The sequence below is a fragment of the Rattus rattus genome, chromosome 4 (assembly GCF_011064425.1).
Source record: "Rattus rattus isolate New Zealand chromosome 4, Rrattus_CSIRO_v1, whole genome shotgun sequence".
In the NCBI taxonomy this organism is placed as follows: Eukaryota; Metazoa; Chordata; class Mammalia; order Rodentia; family Muridae; genus Rattus; species Rattus rattus.
The window spans coordinates 155,692,001-155,711,185 of NC_046157.1; the positions used below are offsets into that span (position 1 = coordinate 155,692,001).

Consider the following 19,185-nt stretch of genomic DNA (forward strand, 5'->3'; position numbering starts at 1 on the left):
CTCTTGCCAGCAGAAGGCACTGGATTCAATCCGCAGTACAGCATAAAACTGAGAACGTGACACAAACTTGTAATCCTACCCTGGGCAGGAGGAGGTGGGACCAGCAATTCAAGGACATCCCAGGCTACTCGGTGAGTTTCAGGCCAGTCTGGGCTGCAGAAAAGAAGCCCCCTGGGTTTTCAGCTTAAAAGTAACATGAAATCACTGGAAGGATTGGGGCTTGGGGGAGCTTTCTGTGGGGAATGTCTGGGTTGCATTTGCATTTTGAAAAGATTGTTCTGGGCGCAGAGCTAACATCTTTTAAGGTGATTTCTGCTCAGCAAATCCAATAAACACACCATGGAGGTACCAGTGGAAGCAGTTTGAGTTTGAGTCTTGGCTACATGCCTCACTGCTCCCGGGGCCTCAGACAAAGAGACAGCCTTTCAAAGCTTCAGTTTCCTTGTCTATAAAGTGGGATAATTACCTCTCTCATGTTCTTGAGAGGGCTAAAGGAATGAAAATAAACACAGCCTTCCTACATCAACCATATTCTCTGATGTTTTAAAAGGAGAACTTGATGTTGATCTTATGTATGGTAAGAAAGCTAACATTCAGTTGGCCAGTTTTTCTCAGACAAAACACCTTGGACTTCATAGGAACTTCAGTTGGCTCTACACCCATCATTTGGAAATCATCACTTCTGCCTCTTCAACGGTGAACACACAGAAGATACAACCAGCTATTTAACTAGCTGTAGAAGCTGCTGCTACCCGCCCTTCCTATTCTGGCATTTATGAGATGATAGACCACAGGAGAGATGAATGACCAGAATGCAGGCAAATGATAAGTGAGCCGGGCAAAAATAGAAGCCCAGGGCTGTGGGGGAAGAGGTGTGGGAGGTGTTTGCTGGGAACCTGTAAGAGACTGTGGTGGTGTCCTCTCCTCAGAGTGGGGCCAGCAGTTTTGTTCTGTTCTGAGAGGTCTGTATTTTGCATGCCTTCCACTCTTGCTTGGCCTGGGACCTTGACAGAACGTGGCTCAATGGATCTTAAGTCTAGGCTTTGTTAAAACACACTAGAGCTTACTCAGTCTCCCATTGGCCCTTGGTGAGATGATGTCAGCAGTGACATCACTGTCTTATAATGACACCTAAAAAAATACCTGTAATTGCTATGGGAAGATGAAATGTGACCAATAAATCAAATATTTAGCTTGTCTTTCTGATGTGTACTTAGGAAATGTGGGTATGTTCTTCTAATTGATTGATTGATTGATGTCACTCACATCTTACCATGTAGTCCAGCCTGGCTTGGAACTTGCTGTGTAGACTGGGCTGGTCTTGACCTCACAGAGACCCACCTGCTTCTGCCTCCTGAGTGCTAGTATTACAGGGGTCATGTCAGACTTTGTCTTTTTGTCTATTTTAATGGAAATATTTCAGCTAAAATAATGAAGAATTGGGCACGACAGAACCAGAATATCATCATTTTGTAATTGTTGATGACTGTAGGCATTGATTGTCCCTGACTGCTAACATCACGACGGCATCCCCATTATGTGCCTCCCAGTGGAAAAACATGCCCTTGGCCCAAACTGAACCAGATACAAATAAACTAGACTTAACCTCATAATTGTAGAAAACAGAGAGGGTGGGGATATGTTAAATAACACGGTGAGACACTATAGGAAAAAGAGAGGTCCTAAAGGCCGAAGAGGCTCTGGGGTCCAAGAGAATGGGGCTGACAATGAGGCAGGCTGAAGTCTCACACAACAGCAGACTTTATACTCTGAGGGTTAGGAGGAGTCACTCGAGTTAAGCGTCCAATCGCAGGGCAGGCAGCACATGATGGATGAGCTGGAGAGGTGAAAACATGTTTCCCCATGGAGGCATATGCACAGATAATAGCCAGTGGTAAATGGGTCATCTGAAGTAAACTCCATCCGCCTCACCTGGGAGGAGAACGAAGGAAAATGCATCCCAAGGACAAGTTTTCGTGTTTGGAGAAACCAAGGTTGCAGCACTTGCCTTGGTTTCTTGGAGTTTTCTCTCAAGCACTCGGAAACCTCCTCACAGGATCCCATTCTTGGACGGTGTTCTGTCCATACCTAACTGCAACTGTACACTAACTAGTCAAGGGAAAGTTTTAAACTAAAAAATACTGATCTGAGTTCAATACTGGTAGGACATTTGATGATTGTCAAAGTATTCCTAACTTTCTATGTGTGCTGGTTGTACTGTAGTTACATCGGGTGGGGTGGGGTGGGGTGGGAGGGGAGGAAGGAGGGGAGAGAAAAAGAAAAAGGAGGAGAGGGGGAGGGGAGGAGGGCTAGGGATCAAACCAGGGCCTGTGTATACATGGTAACCACCCTGCCACTGAGCTGCAGTCTCAGTTCTGAAATTATTTTCAGTAATAAGTGGATTAAAAAAAAAAAAGATGTGATAGCGACAGTTTACTTTAAATTGGAAAAGGGGACAGAGAGATGGGGTAAGGGTATCAATAAGTGAGGAGAGAGGCATGAACTGATAGTTGCTGAGGGTGAACTCGGGATACTAGGAATAGTTGAATTTCTCATGTAGGAAACAGTTCAGAAACACACTAGCCATCCTATCTGCCCGCCCCCCTTTAATAATGTCATTTACTATTATAATAATGTTGACCTGATGGTTCCCAGGCTGACTCAGCATTTCCAGAATTTCAGCTAAGAAACTTGAATTCTCCTCTTGTGAAAACTGCTCCATTTGTGGAGGAGGCTGGGACAGTATTCTGTAAGCCAGCTCTCGAGTCTCCCCACACTCCTCTGAGAAATGAGGGGACAGATGGTTTCTCATACCTTACGGCAGTGTCTCTCAACCTTCCTAACGCTGTTGGGACCCTTTAAATATAGTTCTTCGTGTCGTGGTGACCTCCAGTCACAAAATGATTTCCATTACTATTTCGTGACTGTAATTTTGCTAGTGTTATGCATAGTCATGTGAATAACTGTGTTTTCCCCGAGGGTCTTAGGTGACCCCTCTGAAAGTGGTGTTGTTTGCCCCGGGGTTGAGAACCACTTGCCCTAGGGGCCAGCACTGATTTCCTGCAGCAACAAAGGTGGGTGTTGCAGTTGGACTAGGTTGGAACTCTGGCTTCGGCTGGTAATACCGTAGTAAATTTATCCCAGTGCACCATATTCCCAATTAGTGGCACGCAAATACCAATCATGCTTAGCTCACGAAGACAGTCAGATACACGCCATGCATGCAGTCCACCAACTAGGAGCTCCGAGCTTAGAGTTCTGGAAAGTTAATGAATGGAAGAGCAGTGAAGAAAATTCAAGGGGCAGGACACGTGAAACCTGAAGGGAGAGTCCAGAGCAGGTGGGAAGCAGTACTTCAATTAACTGTGGCTATGAAGGAGCTATGAAATAACGTAGTAATGAGAGAGAGAGAGAGAGAGAGAGAGAGAGAGAGAGAGAGAGAGAGAGAGAGAGAGAGAGAGAGAGCGCAGCTCCCAGAGAGGCGAGCTGTAATCGCAGGGATCGATCTGGGGCAGTGTGGCTCGTTGAAAACCTCATGTGACCAAAGTGAAATAGCTTGCCAGAGGGTGATCTGGCCTTGCCCAAGCAGGAGTCATTCCAGCTACTCTCAACCTCACTGGACCTCTGGCAATGTGTGAGGACTTTTGGTTGCTGTACCTTGGAAAGAGAGGGGCCGCGTGGTCACAGCATTTAGTGCACAGAGGGCAGGCATAACTCCCCCCAAAACTACGCCTTGCCTAGGACAGCCCTGACGCCAAAATTCAACTCTTCCAAAATGTCAGGAATGGTGAAGTTGGTGGATCTTGCTTGCTACATAGAGAACGGCAAGGGCAGGAATGAGAAAGAAGTCAGCTGTGCTGGGGAAAACAAATCTAAGTCTAGAGTGGCTAAGCGAATGGGAATGACGTGGAAGAAGACGACTAGGCTAGATTCTGCTAGTGAGGAATTCGGTGTTTCCTCTAAAGCAGCGGGAAGCTGCCGGGAACATTTCTGGCTGGAGGAAGATAGCCTGCTTACACGAAGCGCTTTAGCACGTACAGGAACCCAGCGGATAAGGTCTGTTATTTATTGTCACCATTGTGTCTTCCCTACCCCGCCCAGCTCCGACCCCTGCCGCAGCGTGGCCGCAGTGACTCCTCCCGGCCAGTAGAGGGCGCCAGCCCGCACTTGGCCGCCGGCCGCCCGAGGCGGGCCTCCTCTTGCCGCTCACCCCCCCCACCTCTTCTTTCCCCCTTAGGAGAAGTCGGGAAGGTGGCAGCGGCGGCGGTGGCGGTTGTCCCGCCCGGCCGGTTGGTGTGACCGGTCGGCGCGTGCTGCGCCTTCGAGCCTCGTCCAGCCCGGAGGAACCGAGCAGAGACCGAGACCAGAGTCCGCGCGGGCGGAGGGCGGAGGCGGCGGCGGCGGCAGCCAGGGCGGCCCGTGGGGAGGAGCGCGGGGCCCCGGCAGCGCCGCCGGCTCCCAGCCCTGCCGGCCTCCTCGGTCGGAGCCGCGGCCATGGCGGCCAGCGCGAAGCGGAAGCAGGAGGAGAAGCACCTGAAGATGCTGCGGGACATGACGGGGCTGCCGCACAACCGCAAGTGCTTCGACTGCGACCAGCGCGGCCCCACCTACGTGAACATGACGGTCGGCTCGTTCGTGTGCACCTCTTGCTCCGGCAGCCTGTGAGTGCGGACGGGGTCGGGGGGTACCGGGCCGTGGCGGCGGGGCCCGTTGGGGATGCGGCTGGCCTAGGCCTTGGGGGCCGGGGATGCTCTTGCGCTTTGGCCGGGCGAGGGTCCAGTCTTGGGGTGGCCGGCGTGGGTGGGGCGTGGGTGGGGTCGGGGTCAACGAGCGGCCGGCCCGGCGGAGCATCCTGGCTTCCCGCCGCCCAGCGGGCGTGGCCGGGCCTCGGGGGGCGCAGGCCCTGAGCAGCCCCGGGAGAGCCGTGCGGGGCCTTTGTGCGACCCGCAGCTCCGCGGTTGGGAGCCCGGCATCTGCTCGGTGCCTCGGAACCGGTGGGAAGGGAGAGAGCAGGAACGCAGAAGCTGGGGATCTTCCTCTGGCCCACAGCACTCAGGTAACTGGGGCAGGCTGGCGGGGGGCGTTAAAACGTCTTGGTGGCTGAGATGTGAATCCCAGGAGAAAAGTTCTCCCTGGAGGATTAATTACGCGAGGCCGGGAGGCAACAAAAAGCAAGAGGGTTGTGGCTGCTTGGCTCCAAGTGTCCTGAGTTGGGGAAAGTTTTACTGGAAATGGGTTATCAGGAGATGTTCGGTTCAAAATAAGGATGGGGCCTGGTGAGATTTCTGGATCAATACCCAAGTGTCCTAACTGTATGGAGAAATGGGGACAGGGAAGATAATATTGAAAAAGAAGATAGAGGTGGCCGCCTGAAATTACTGAGATGGCATATGTCTAGGCATCTCTGTTGTGGTGGGAATTTCCGTTCCTGTGAAATTTCATTTGGAAAGGTTGCAGGTGATTCTGGATCCGATTAGATGGTATTATGCGATAGTTATCTTGAATTCAATACATTTTTAATGAACTGGTAGTTAAATGTTCCTTGGGTCTTTAAAAACTATTACCGCATGTGTTGAAGTGTGGGGACACACGTGCATGATTTGTATATCTGGGTTCACTTTTATAGGCTGAGCCTTTTCGTCGGTCCTCCCAAAATTTTTATTATAGTATTATAACAATATATGTAAAACACGTGGGAAATCTTCTAAAAGGTTGGAAGATGTTGACGTGGCTAATAATCCCCCCCACCCCCACCCCGTTTTAAATCTGGGCGAGGAGGCATGTATGGTTTTTCATGAATATAACATTTGGGGTGGTTCCTATTAGGTTTTTGGATGAAGTTTTAGGGTGTGGTGATAAATAAATGCTTTGTCTCAGCATTAACATTCTAATGGAGACAGCGGAAATGCCTAAGTGAGTAAGGAAAGTGTCAGAGTGCTGTGCTCTACTTGGGAGTAGTGCAGTAAGAGCTTCCTAGAGGTTACTTTCAGGTTTATAGTTAGGAAACAGTCAGAGTTTGCCACAGCTGTACGTGTGGTTCATTTATAAGTGGAAACAAAATTAGGACATTAAAGTCACTTATATTAGGTAACTTTGGTTAAACTAATAGTCCAATTTATTTAAAGTGTACTTTACTTTTTCTTTTAAAGATTTATTTATTTATATGTATATAAGTTTACTGTTGCTGTTTCCAGACACACCAGAAGAAGGCATCAGATCCCATTACAGATGGTTGTGAGCCACCATGTGGTTGCTGGGAATTGAACTCAGGACCTCTGGAATAGCAGTCAGTGCTCTTAACCACTGAGCCATCTCTCCAGCCCCCATGTACACTTTTAATATGTGCTTAAGAAGTGTGTCCTGCTTTTGGAAAGCATGAGGTTCTTTGATGAATTTGAATCTTGGGGTTGGTATACATATATATTTACGTATGTATAATTTATTGCTTTAGAATTGACATGGCTTAGAGCTTTTAAGTACATAAAGTGCTTCCCTTGCAGCAAGTACGTAGTAAGAAAATATTTTCAATGTTTTAGAAACATTTAGGTATATAGGAACTTTCAGTGTGATTTTTGTTTGTTTTTCTATAGGGTCTCTCTGTGTAGCCCTGGCTGTCCTGGAACTCCCTCTATAGACCAGGCTGGCCCTGAACTCTCAGAGCTCTCTGCCTGCCTCTGCCTCCTGAGTGCTGGAAATTAAAGAAGTGTACCACCATCCCTGCCTCAGATCCATAGTTATTACTCTCCACCAAACTCAACTCCAAATGGATCAAGGACATGAACATAAGGCCAGACACACAGCACTGCCCAGCTCTTCTGTGCACTTGTGTATCCAAAGGCATAACCATTACACTGCAGAGCAGGGGTTGTAGGAGGCAGCACTCTTCTTTCACCTGCAGATCTTCTCTCATCCTGGAGATTGAACTAGGTCACTAGGCTTGGTGGCAAGTGCTTTTACTGCACTGAGCTGTCTCTCTGGACTGCCACTATGATGTTTTATTTTAAGGTTTTGTTTTTTTTTTTTTTTTTTTTGGGTAGGCTATGCTTGGAACAAGTGAAGGTTCATATGGAGATGTCACAGAGGAGTTGATGTCTGAGGAAAGGTCATCAAAGAGAAGTCCCAAGTAGCAGCAGCTTTGTGTGGTAGAAGATTGGGGTGCTTAGCGAGGTGACCAACCCTGCTTTTTCTTTTGCCTCTAAAAGCCGTGGATTAATACTGAAAATAGCAGTTTTCTCTCTCAAGTATGAAATAGAATAAAAGCTTCTGATGCAGATTTGTTTTCCATACAAGAGACAGGGCTTCATACAATGTCAGACACACTGTAGGTGCACAGTGGGTGTTGCTAACAAGAGGGAGAAGGGAATAAGACCTGTGAGAAGCACCTTGATCAGAGTCCATCAGATCCTTTCAGGCTGTGACCTCAATCCTGACTCAAATGGACTCAAAAGATGGGGGCCATTTGCTGAAAGGGTTTAAATGATATTTTATTTCCCTCATATGAAAAGATGGTTGCCTACATGGAGTCTCAAGCTGTACTTGAGTGTAGCTGCGTTAGTCAGTCACCGTCCAGTGTTCTCACTGCATGCTGTCCTCACACGAGCACAAGGATCCTTAGAGTCATAAAGAAAGCATGGATGCTGCAGTGTGGCCCTGGAGTGTCTGCTGGAGCATTTGGAGAGACTGTAGCTCCTGAGGATTTGTGTCTCTGGAAAGCCATAATGCTGGAAGACAACTTAGGAAGAGTGATTGCGTATTTCTTATGTAGACAGCATGGTGTAATGGAAAGAGTACGTTATGTACATGCTGCATGCATTCATCCTCTTGGCTTACGATTTAAATTGGTGATGACAACATTGTGTGCTCATGGATGTTAAGTGGGAGTGGCACACGTGCTGTATTAACTTTTTGAATACACCGTATTTGAGGAAGGGGCAAGCAGTGTAGGTACAAGGATGCAGTAAGGTTGCCATTGCCTGACTTCTCTAGAGGGGTCACTGTATCGGGAAACAATGCCTGTCATGAGTTCCATACTTTAAGATGATAGATATAATAACACACTTTATCCCTCAGTAATGACTTGGTTTAGATGAAGCCACCTTTTTTTTAAATTTATTTTTATTGGATATTTTATGTATTTACATTTCAAATGTTATTTTCTTCCCCCTTCCCCCACCTCCCCATTTTTCCCTTTTTGTTGGGACTACTAGATTCAAAGCTAATCCTATTTTTTTCCTTCCCAGATTTCTGTCTTCTATACTCAAATGGTGCTCATTCAGAGTAAATGAGCACGATTCTGAAACTTTTAAAGAGACTCGCAATGTAGATGCAGTTCAGTGTTTGTTAGGGAAACCAGGCATGTTGTGACTTTCTGGTTTGTTTCTCTCTTTTATAGAATACTTAAGTTATGGACAGGTAATCAAATCATATAAACTACAGACAGTAAAAATTTGTCTTCATGGGACTGGATTATAAACTCCTAGGCTGGAGGCCCTGGGTGGTTTAATCTCCAGAATTGAGGCTGGGGTTGGTTGTAATTACCTTTTGTTGTTGGAGACAAGATTTCCTGTAACCCAGGTTGCCCTCAAACTCAGTGTAGTGTAAAGGATGGCTTTGAACTCCTGATCCTGCTAGCACTGCTTCCCAAGTGCTGGGTTCACAGGCGCGTACTGCCATGCCTGGCTTATGCTGCACTGGGAACAAATAAATACTCTTATCTCCTGAGCTGCAGCCTACTTTTGTTTTTGTTATTTTGAGACAGGGTCTTATTGTGTAGCCCGCACTGGCTGTAAACCAGAGGTAGTCCTCCTGCCTCAGTCTCCTGAGTTTGGGATTATTGGTAAGGACTAGTTTGGGATGAAATTGTTTTGTGGAGACTGTAAAGAGTAGAATCAGAAAGTAACACAGGATTGCTTTTTTTCTTAAACATGTATGTATTTGTTATATGTAAGTACATTGTAGCTGTCTTCAGGCACACCAGGAAAACATTGGATCCCATTACAGATGGTTGGGAGCCACCATGTGGTTGCTTGGACCTGAACTCAGGACCTCTGGAAGAGCAGTCAGTGCTCTTAACCACTGAGCCACCTCTCCAGACCATGGGATTGCTTTATTTTGAATTGTTCAGTGAAGGCTTAGGCAAAATAAAAAGAACATCTGAGAGACAGTTTGCTTCTCTACCCGAGTGAGCGCAGTCTTCCTCAGCCCCCTCCTCATCCCCCAGTGGTCCACCATATAGCTAGGATGGCTTTCATGTTACCGTTTAGTTCTTAGCCTCTGAGATTACAATATTTGCTGCCATGTCTGGTTCCAGGCAACTTTACTTAATACAGGATTTAACTGGATGGAGGGCTCATCTTGAATGCCCGTTTTAGACATTGCATGGAGCTTTTCCAAAGGGAAGTCAAAACAAGGATTCATGCAGTATGTGGCTTAAGGGACAAGCACATCTGGACTGGTCTTTCTGAGCGACACATGATCCTCATATGTATGAGACACTGGTAAAGAAAGCTTTGGGGCTGGGCATCTTACCCCTTGCAGTAGCTTGCCGTTGCGCACTTCCCATTTCAGATGGCTGAAATGCAGTGAGGTTCTCTAAAGTGTGCGTGGAAAGATGAGTCATTCCTAAGAAGATGTATTACTTTATATTGGTGATAGGGAACTTTGAATTGTTTAAAATACAGGGAATGATGTCTATTTCAAAAGGTTGAAGATGCCGGGTGGGGATGAGGTGGTGGTGGTACTTGCCTTTAATCCCAACATTCGGGATTAAAAGGCAGGTGGGTGGATCTCTTGAGTTCTAGACCAGCCTGGTCTGTAGGTGGAGTTCCAGGGCAGCAAGCATTACACCGAGAAATCCTGTCTCAGAAAAACAAAAACAAACAAATGAACAAAAAAGGAGTCTGAGGGTAATTTGTTAAGACTTCTTAGTAAAATATTAATCCTTTTGATTAGTTATACCCTTCTGTTAGGGGGTCTTCTTTTCAGAGGTTCCCGAACAAACCTGAGCATGCATTAAGTGAGGTGGAGATAGTAGAGACCCCAAGAATAGGAATGTTGTTACCTTGCAGAAGAAAAGGCTTGGGGAGGGTGGGAATACTGTACACATGGTAACTGTATGGGTAATTCAGGCCTGTTGTAAAAGGAGTAATGGATTTCTTCTGTTACTCTAGGAAATATGGCATCACTAGAAAGGAAAGGAAAGGAAGTTTTCTTAGAATTGTCATGTCTAAGCTTTTCCTCTTTTCTTGACTTTCTTTTAAAGTTTGCAGGCCTTTTGGTGGAATTAGAATTCAAATTAGTGGGGCTAGTGATGTAGGACATGTGCAGACCTTATATCCATTTTCTTTCCAAGCTTTTAATCAGATGGTTCTACCTTGGAACACTTGTTTTTTAAGATTTATTTATTTATTTATTTGTTTGTTTGTTTGTTTATTTATTATAAGTACACTGTAGCTGTCTTCAGACACACCAGAAAAGGGCATCAGAGCCCACCATGTGGTTGCAGGGAATTGAACTCAGGACCTCTGGAAGAGCAGTCAGTGCTCTTAACCATTGGGCCATCTCTCCAGCCCTCAAGTGTTTCCTTAAATGTAGTTACTGTACAGTCAAGATTCTTGGAATTCTTCAAGCTTATAAAGGTCTAAGTTTTATGAGAATGTTTTCCCCACCAGGTAAGAAAATCCATAAGTATATGCTACTTAAGTTTTAATTTGAAAAGTAATTTAAGTTCATTTTATGTTATTTTTTTCAGAATTTACTCTTACTTTAAAACCAGCACATAAACTTTTTAAAAGTGAAGACTGTGAACAATGGTCCTGGCAAGAGCTACAAGAGCCCCTAACCACTGAGCCATCTCTGGCCCTGACCCCAATTTCTGACGACCACAGAAAGACTTTAAGCCTTAGGCCCTTTCCATTTATTGTTTATACCTAACACAATATTCCTATTCTCTTGTCCCTCAGCTTGACCTCCCCACCCTTTCACTACAGGAGGAAGAAGACAGGATGGGTCCTCCTGCTCTCACCACCCTCCTACATAGAACCTGATCTTTTTTTCCCTCAGGTTCTATTGGTCTACTGCTCTTCATTTGTTTGCTTTAGTGTATGGATAATTACTCGGCTTTTAGATATTATCTGTGGCTGAGGTATAACATTTCAGTGTGATAAGACAGACACACTATTAGTGGGTGGGTGTGTGGTCTTTGTGTGGTGTGTATGTGAGTGTGGTATCTAGAGGCCGTAGGACAGCGGGATGCCTGCTCTGCCACTCTTCTGAATTTCTTTGACACATGCTCTCATTGAACATAGAGCCAGGCTAGCAACCACCAGCCCGGGGTTATAGCTGTGTTAGCACAGCCAGCATTGAAGTGACTTCTAGGGAATTGGACTGGGGCTTGTGCATCAAGTGGCCCTACTCTCTAGCCATCTTCCCCAGCCCACTTACTGTTTTCTGATTGGTCATTCCGGGTAACTGTGCAGCTGCCGTCTAGAGATGCTTCTTCTAGTTTGATTTGTGACTTCCCAATAGCTGTGGACTCTGTTTCTGGCCCCTCCACTCTAGTATTTTGGTTAAAGATGACTGGGGAGTCACTTTCACGCGTGAGGTGGCTCTTTGCAGTCTGCTCTGAGGCTTCAGAGTGGCACAGGATACCATTCTTGTTACTGATTCGTGTGCTGTGCTTTCTGTTCTTTTGGAGAGTATTTTTGTTTTTAATCTCCGACACTCTGAACGGCGTTGTGAAATGTTGACTATTTTGGTGTAGGCTTTGCATTCATTTGTGGTAGGCCCTTTTCTTCCCTTTCTTTGTAAATGTAAGATGGCGAGGTGGCTCAGTGAGTAAATGCACTTGCTATGAGGGCTGACAGGTCCCCTATGGTGTCTTCTGCCAGCACACGATAAATAGATACAGTAGAAACATTACTGCTGATCAGTGCGCATAACCATTATTTAAGGTAGCATTCTAATACATACTGTAAAGTTATCCTTCTGAACTATTAATCCACATACAGAAAAATTGAAGCCTACATGTAAAGAATGAGTTGGTAAAGGAAAAGCAAGCTGATTAATTAATTTATTGTAGGATGCTGAGCCGTCTATGTCAGCAGCTCTAACTTCCCAACGTCTCCAACCATATGATTGCATTCTCATGAGCAGTATTAGATATTTCTTGAATTACAGCCTTTTTTATTGTTTTAGATTTATTTATTTTATGTATATGAGTACACTGTAGCTGTCTTCAGACACACCAGAAGAGGATGTCAGATCCCATTACAGAACCCACCATGTGGTTGCTGGGACTTGAACTCAGGACCTCTGGAAGAGCAAAGCAGTCAGTGCTCTTAACCACTGAGCCATCTCTCCAGGCTGAATCACAAATTTTAATACACAGATTTCAACTTTGCCTAAAGGAATATCTCACATGCCCATTTAAACCTCATTTAACCAAACAACAGCCTAAATGAAGATTTGTCCAGTTTCCTTCTTTGCTGGCAAGTTGATAATGATAACTGTATGCAAATACTGCATTTGTGTGGTGATAGAAAAGTGAATCTGGTGTGGCTGCTTTTAAACTATCTCACCCAAGCTTTAAGAATCATCCAATACCAAAGGCATTGCCTTAGAAAAAAGTTAACTCAACAAAGCTGACTTTGAAACATAGGGAGTCAGGGTCCCTTTTTGGCACTCAATCTCATTAATAAAAAAAAATTCAAGAAGAGACTCAAATGGAAGCTCAAAGAAAATTTTATTAGGGTTTGAAAGAAGAACTTCCAGGGCAGCAAGCTGTGGAGGAAGAGAGAAGGAAATCTTGTCATTTATCTGGCATGGAGTCAGACACAGGAGACAAGCAGTTACACAGTGGGGAGGAGGACTTAAGAGGAGCTAGGAAGCCCAAAGTGTTGGGAAAACCTGATGTTGGAAACCTGGCGTTAGGAAACGCATGCTTACAGGAGGGAAAGAAGTAAAGGAGAAGTCATGCTGTTCCTAAAGGATTCAGAAAAGTGGGCAGGCTTAGCAAGCTGCATGGCTATGGTCTACTAAAATGCTGCACAGGATTCTGGGAGAGAACATTCCCTAATTAAAGGACTAATTATTCCACCTATCTCTTTAGCATAGGTGAGCCTGCCTACCTAGGGCAGGTCCCTTGGCCCAGGTAAGCGACTGAGCCCAATGGGAATGTTAGGCCTCCACTTAGGCAAGAGATTTTATTCTCTGGGGCAGAGGCATTTCCCTTAATGGGCTTTTATGGCACTTTCTTAGGTTTCTCAGAATGATGAATTCTGATGGATGTGGGTTATGAGCCACTGTTTTTGTTTTGGTGAAGTATTTTAAATTTTTAATTGGACAGGGGTAGGGGAGTGGGGGTGGAGTGGGGAGTTGCCAGTGCTGCTTGAGGCTAGAGACAGGTCGGCAGACCCGGGAGCTGGAGTTACCAGGCAGTGCAGCACTTGACATGGCAGCTAGTAATCAAAGTTGGTCCTCTACAAGAACAGTATGTTCTCTTAACTGTTTAGACTTAATTGCTGACCCATCTGTTAAGCCCCCTGTTTATCTGTTTAGTTAGTGTTTTAGGCACGGTCTCATATAACCCTGTTGTTTTGGAACTTGCTGTGTAGACTACACTGGTCTCTAGCTCATAGAGCTCCACCTGTCTTTCACTTCCCGGTACTGGGATCAAAGTCATGTGGCACTGTTAGTCTGGTGACTGTTATAATTATATAAGTACCCTGTAGCTGTCTTCAGACACACCGGAAGAGGACATAGGATCTCATCACAGATGGTTGTGAACCACCATGTGGTTTCTGGGATTTGAACTCAGGGCCTCTGGAAGAGCAGTCAGTGCTCTTAACCACTGAGACATCTCTCCAGCCCCTACTTATACAAGTATTTTATGTATCCAGACAGACAAACTACCAGAATGACTCTTCTGCATACCAGTTATAAATAAGTTGTTCTGTTTGAGTAGTGATTCGGAGACTCCCCAGCATGTACAAATACCGTTCAATAACAGGGACCATACATGGTATCAAATACTTGATTTTGTTAAGGAAAGCAACTCTAGAAAGCTTTCACTTCAGTTACTCTCAACTGGTGTTCTTGATGCAAAACAAACAAAAAAAGAAAGAAATCTCAACAGCCGTCAGTACTTTCAGAATTAACATACTACCCTTAATATGTAGAGTGTAGTTATTATTTTGCAGTACAAATTAATTCAAAACTAAGACCCAGATCTCACACGTGTGCACACATGTGTGTGCTTGAACACACACACACACACACACACACACACACACACACACTCACACACACACACGTATGTCAGAAAACAGTGCCATCAATTATTGAGCTACATCTCCATACAGGAGTGCCCAGCTAGTCTCTTGTCATAAAAAGCAGTTCAGTCTGAGGCTATTTATCTCCGCCTCTTCTGCCAGCACCTGCCACCCCATCTGAATGCTTTCATTTCATCCATTCCTGTCTGTGGCCTGTTGTTTCTTCAGTGGGAGACTTTTGCTGAAACCTCTTCTTGGTTTGTTAGGAGGAAGGACATGACTGCTTCTAAGTATACTGGAAATAGTGTGATTTTTATTGTAGATAAAAGGGAGGGCATAGCCAGAGAGTCCAGAGTGAGCATGACCCCGAACCTGGCCATGCAAGGAAAGAGGCGATGGGCAGAAGGGAGAGGCAGGAGACCCAGAGTCCAGGAGAGTAAAATGTAGACATAAATGGCTGGATTATATGGGGAGGACAGCCCAGCCCAGTCCTTGGACTGAAGACATTTAGAGTATGGGGTAGAGTCTGCCAGCCCTGACCTGTAACAAGTAGGGACTGAGGGATTCTTAGAGAACCGGGCAGCCCAGGGCCACTTTGATACTAAGTAGGTACCTCAGGTGTCTGTTTGTCCCGGTCAGCTAGTCATCCAGCCTCACTATCACATAAAGATCTTTTTGTAGTTTTCCTTTCCCATAGTTTGAGAATTGATTAATTAATTAATTAACTCTCAGTCTTAGGTTTTCTTTGGCTTTCCAAATGCTGTCAGAATGTAGGTCCTGCTGTTTAAAAGGAAGTGCCTTGCTTGCCTTTCCAGAATTCAGTGCGTGCTGACCCAGTGCACGTGTTCGTCAGGCTTTGCCTCTTCGGCTGTTCATTCTTTTCATTCTGTTTCTCATCTTTTGCAGTGTGGATTTACTAAGCCCATAGCTTAACCAATGGACTTGAGTCCACTGCTAAAAGTGCTTTGGGCCAAGGATCCTGCAATCTGTCTATTGAGCTGAAAATGTTTTAATTAAAATTTTTAATACTTATGAATTGCTTTCTTTTTTAACGATAATTCTTTTTTTAAAATTAACCTTAGGGATATTTGCTATCATCTTTTTGAAAAGAAAAGGCCTGACTTCCACTACTCTGGAGTCAAGTGGAGGGAGTAACACTGAGGAGCATGTAACCTGTCATTACCTCATACTCAGTTCATAGCATGGAAGCTAACACAAATCACCAGCTATGCTGCTTTATAGAACTTGTCTAGATTAAACTTTTCCTCAGACTTTGCTCAGGGCCTGGTGAGGGGGTAGGCTGGCGGCTGTTGAGGAACTGTGGTGAGTTTTGACCCTAGCTGTATTCATTCTCTCAGTGGATCTTGTTATGGATCCTGTAGTGAGAATCGAGTCTCTTCTTGGCTTCTCCCGTCCTGCAGGAGCTCTGCCCTGACTTACTCCCCAGTCAGTACTGCTGGCTTATTGGTGCTTGTCTCTTCTTCATATAAAGACTTAACACTGTTCCAGCTGGGTCTTGAACAGCTGGCCTCAGTCGGTCTTTCTACCTTAGAGGCTGGAACGATAGGCCCTGGCTTGATGTGTTTAGTTTTTTCTTCTTCCAAAGTGTGCTGTTAAAGAACTGTATTGAGTTTAGGGGCTCCTCGGTGTTTTTTTTTTTTTTTTTTTTTTTGTTTTGTTTCATTCCCTTGTTTGTTGTGGGCTAATCTTTTCCTCTTTTGCAGTCCTGTCAGTGGGGTACTAAAGATGTAGTGAACACACTGTTGTGAGCTTTGTTCGTCGCTGTTACTAGTGTCTGTCAGTTCATTGCTTGAATGTTGCTTTTTAGTGGTTGCCCTGAGTATTCTAAGGACCTTGGAGTTGTTGCTAAGGAATTATTGTGCCTTACATTTACAACACACACATACACACACACACACACACACACACACACACACACACACACACACACACACACTGAACCTTTGAACTCTGGGTGGATTAATATTTTGAACAATCTATAAGTATGTAGTTAACAGTTTGGAGAATCTTAACCTACTAAAAGCATCATCTTCTGTTTTAGACTTTTTTATAATATGAAATGTATGATTTTTTTCTTTTAGTAAATTACTAGTATCAGGATAGACCTAATGTCAAATTAACTTTATTATTTTCTGACATAAAATATTTTGAACAGCTTCTCCCTCAGTAGGAGAAAAACAATTAATAAAATCAGCCAACTGAGCTTTCTTCCTCATCTAGCACAGATTGGTTTTTGAGTTGAACAAATGACTGTTTGCAAGATTGAGGCCTCGTTAGGAGCGTACTGGCAGACATATGTGTGAGTCACACCATCTGGTTACAGTCGTACCTGGGTGGTGGTCATTAAAACAAAACTCCTGGGGATCTGTATATGACTTAATTACACTGCAGAAACATATTGGGCTGAATTGGCAGGTTACTTTGGAACTTAAAGCCAATAAACTGGCATACAAGCTTTCAAAACATAAATACTCCAGTTACTAAATCAGTCAAAAAATGTTGGCACAAATTTGGAGACTCATAGTGTGTATTTTTGGAGTCCAGGGTGGACAGTGCTTTAGTATTGGCTCTGAAAGAAATGATGTGATTTCTTTGCCCAATACTTTCATCCAATAGATAGTATGACTTGTATCATTATAATGAGCTGTATTCATGTGAAAACCAGACTAGCATGAGGAGACATGACATCAGTGTGTAAGAGTACATGGTAAGAATATGTCAGTTTTGATCCATTAAGGATTCTGTTTATTTCAGAGATTACATTTGATTGATGGAGAACACATTTTTTGCCAGCTGGGCATGGTGGTGCACACCTGGGATCCCAGCTCTTGGGCAGTGGAGGCGGAAGGATGGGAGCTTAGGGCTCCTACAGCTCTACAGAATGAGTTGTGCTTTGTGTGGCTTGGTCTCAGGAGGAGAAAAACCAACCCACAGCAATTTCACTTCAGACGCAACAGTTCTACGAATTGATCTGTCTGACCCCCCTTGTCTTACACACACACACACACACACACACACACACACAGAGTTGGTTTGTTTTTTTTTTTTTGGTAACTACCACCTCAGAGTGGAGGTGTTCCATCACTTTGTAAAACTGTTAGTCTTTTTTCTATCCCTGACTGGGATCTGAGATTCTCCACACTGCGGTCTTTGCCTTTCTGGGCATGTGGATGGAACCAGCTTTTCCATTTGCTCACTGTTACTCACCATACCTGTAAGATTAATCCAGACTTGCTGCTTGCAGTAGCTTGCCCCTTTTAGTTCTTTATTTCACCATATTTCATCGCCTTAAAAAAAATTAAAGAAAACAAAACAAAACCCAAAGCAGTTCCTCGTACTTTTTCTAATTTCTGTTGTATGTGAATAAAGAAGGTGTAAACAGGATAGACACAACATAGGAGACAAATATATATTTATATTTCACTTGTGACTTTTACTACAAGGTTTATATACTACAGGGTGTATGTATTTTGACTTTATTAAAAAATTAACGGCTTGTTCTGAGTTTCTCTTTTTACTGGTTTTGGAAACTGTAAATACCACACTTGTTAGTCACTGTTGAAACTATGTTATTCACACTAACATTCTGGGATTAATACATTTAAATTTGATAATATATAGCTGTTGAAAATACAAAATGCTTTCTCAGGTATATTTATTGCTAAAAACGTATCCTCTTTTTACTGTTACAAGTTGACATTGTATGTTTAGATTTGACTCTGTTTGCTGGGGTCTATGTCTGTTCTTTTGTATCTCAAGAATTTTTTGCATAGTTTTGTTTTTTAAAGTGTGTATGATGTAGATTTCTCTCCTTAAGTCTGAAACTGCTGGCATTTTCTCATTTTACCATGTTCTTCAGTAATGGCTTTTCTGGGTTATAGCAGTTATTTCCTTTACCACATGAAGGTGATAGTCTCATTTCCACTGAAAAATGTGTGTAATTATTTTAAAGTCTTTGAAGTTTGGACAGAATGTTTTTTTTTTTTTTTCTCGGGGCTGGGGATCGAACCCAGGACCTTGTGCTTCCTAGGCAAGCGCTCTACCACTGAGCCAAATCCCCAACCCCTGGACAGAATGTTTCTAAATGTAGTTTTTATTTTCCACAATTTTGTTGTTAACTTTTGTTGAATCTGAAAGAAAAAAATGTCAGCCATTCAGATATGTCTTCATTCTTTGAGTTCTGTAGCTGTACAGCTGGCTGTAGGTGTCTGTTAGGCTTCCTAGTTATAGCCTGCCTGCCTGCCTGCCTGCCTGCCTGCCTGCCTGCCTGCCTGCCTGCCTCCCTGCCTCCCTGCCTCCCTGCCTCCCTGCCTCCCTGCCTCCCGTCTTTATGATATCTTCCGGCTTCTTTATCTGTTTTCTGTCTTCCAGTTCATTAGTTTTCTATTTAGAAATGTTTGTTTTGATTGGTTGGTTGACTGAGTGGGAGTGGGAGAGAGCAGAGTCTCATTATGTAGCCCTGGCTGTATTAGAACTATGTAGACCAGGCTGGTCTCAAACTCACAGAAATCTGCTTCTGCCTCCTGAGCTCTGGTTTAAAGGCATGCACTACCATGCATGGTCTTTGTTTAACCTGCTTTTTAACTGGTTTGCTGAAAATTTCACTTACACATTACAGGGTTTCATTTCAGAAAATTGGGATTTGAAAAATGTCCCATCCCCCCTAACCCTACCCTCCGAACACACTCTTTCTCCTCTTCCTGGAGAGATGGCTTGGCAGTTGTTAGCCTGTACTTCACCTACTGAGTGTCTGAGTTTAGATCCCAGCACTCACACAGCCCCCTCACTCTGACCTAACTCAGCTCTGGGGATTCCTATGCCTTCTTCTGGCCTCCCAGACACCTGCACTGGGATCTACAGACCACCCACCATACATATAGGCATATTATTACAA

At 44.4% G+C, this 19,185-nt stretch overlaps 1 protein-coding gene across 3 annotated transcripts in view; it reads left to right on the forward strand.

The window, feature by feature from the left end:
* The first annotated feature begins 4,215 nt into the window (after positions 1–4,215).
* Positions 4,216–19,185, forward strand: part of Agfg1 (ArfGAP with FG repeats 1) — a 56,090-nt gene continuing 41,120 nt past the window's right edge. For all 3 annotated transcript variants that reach the window (XM_032901478.1, XM_032901479.1, XM_032901480.1), the window contains exon 1: positions 4,216–4,661. In XM_032901478.1, the coding sequence (XP_032757369.1) occupies positions 4,495–4,661 (167 nt within the window). In that variant the 5' untranslated portion in view covers positions 4,216–4,494. The remainder of the gene's footprint in view (positions 4,662–19,185) is intronic.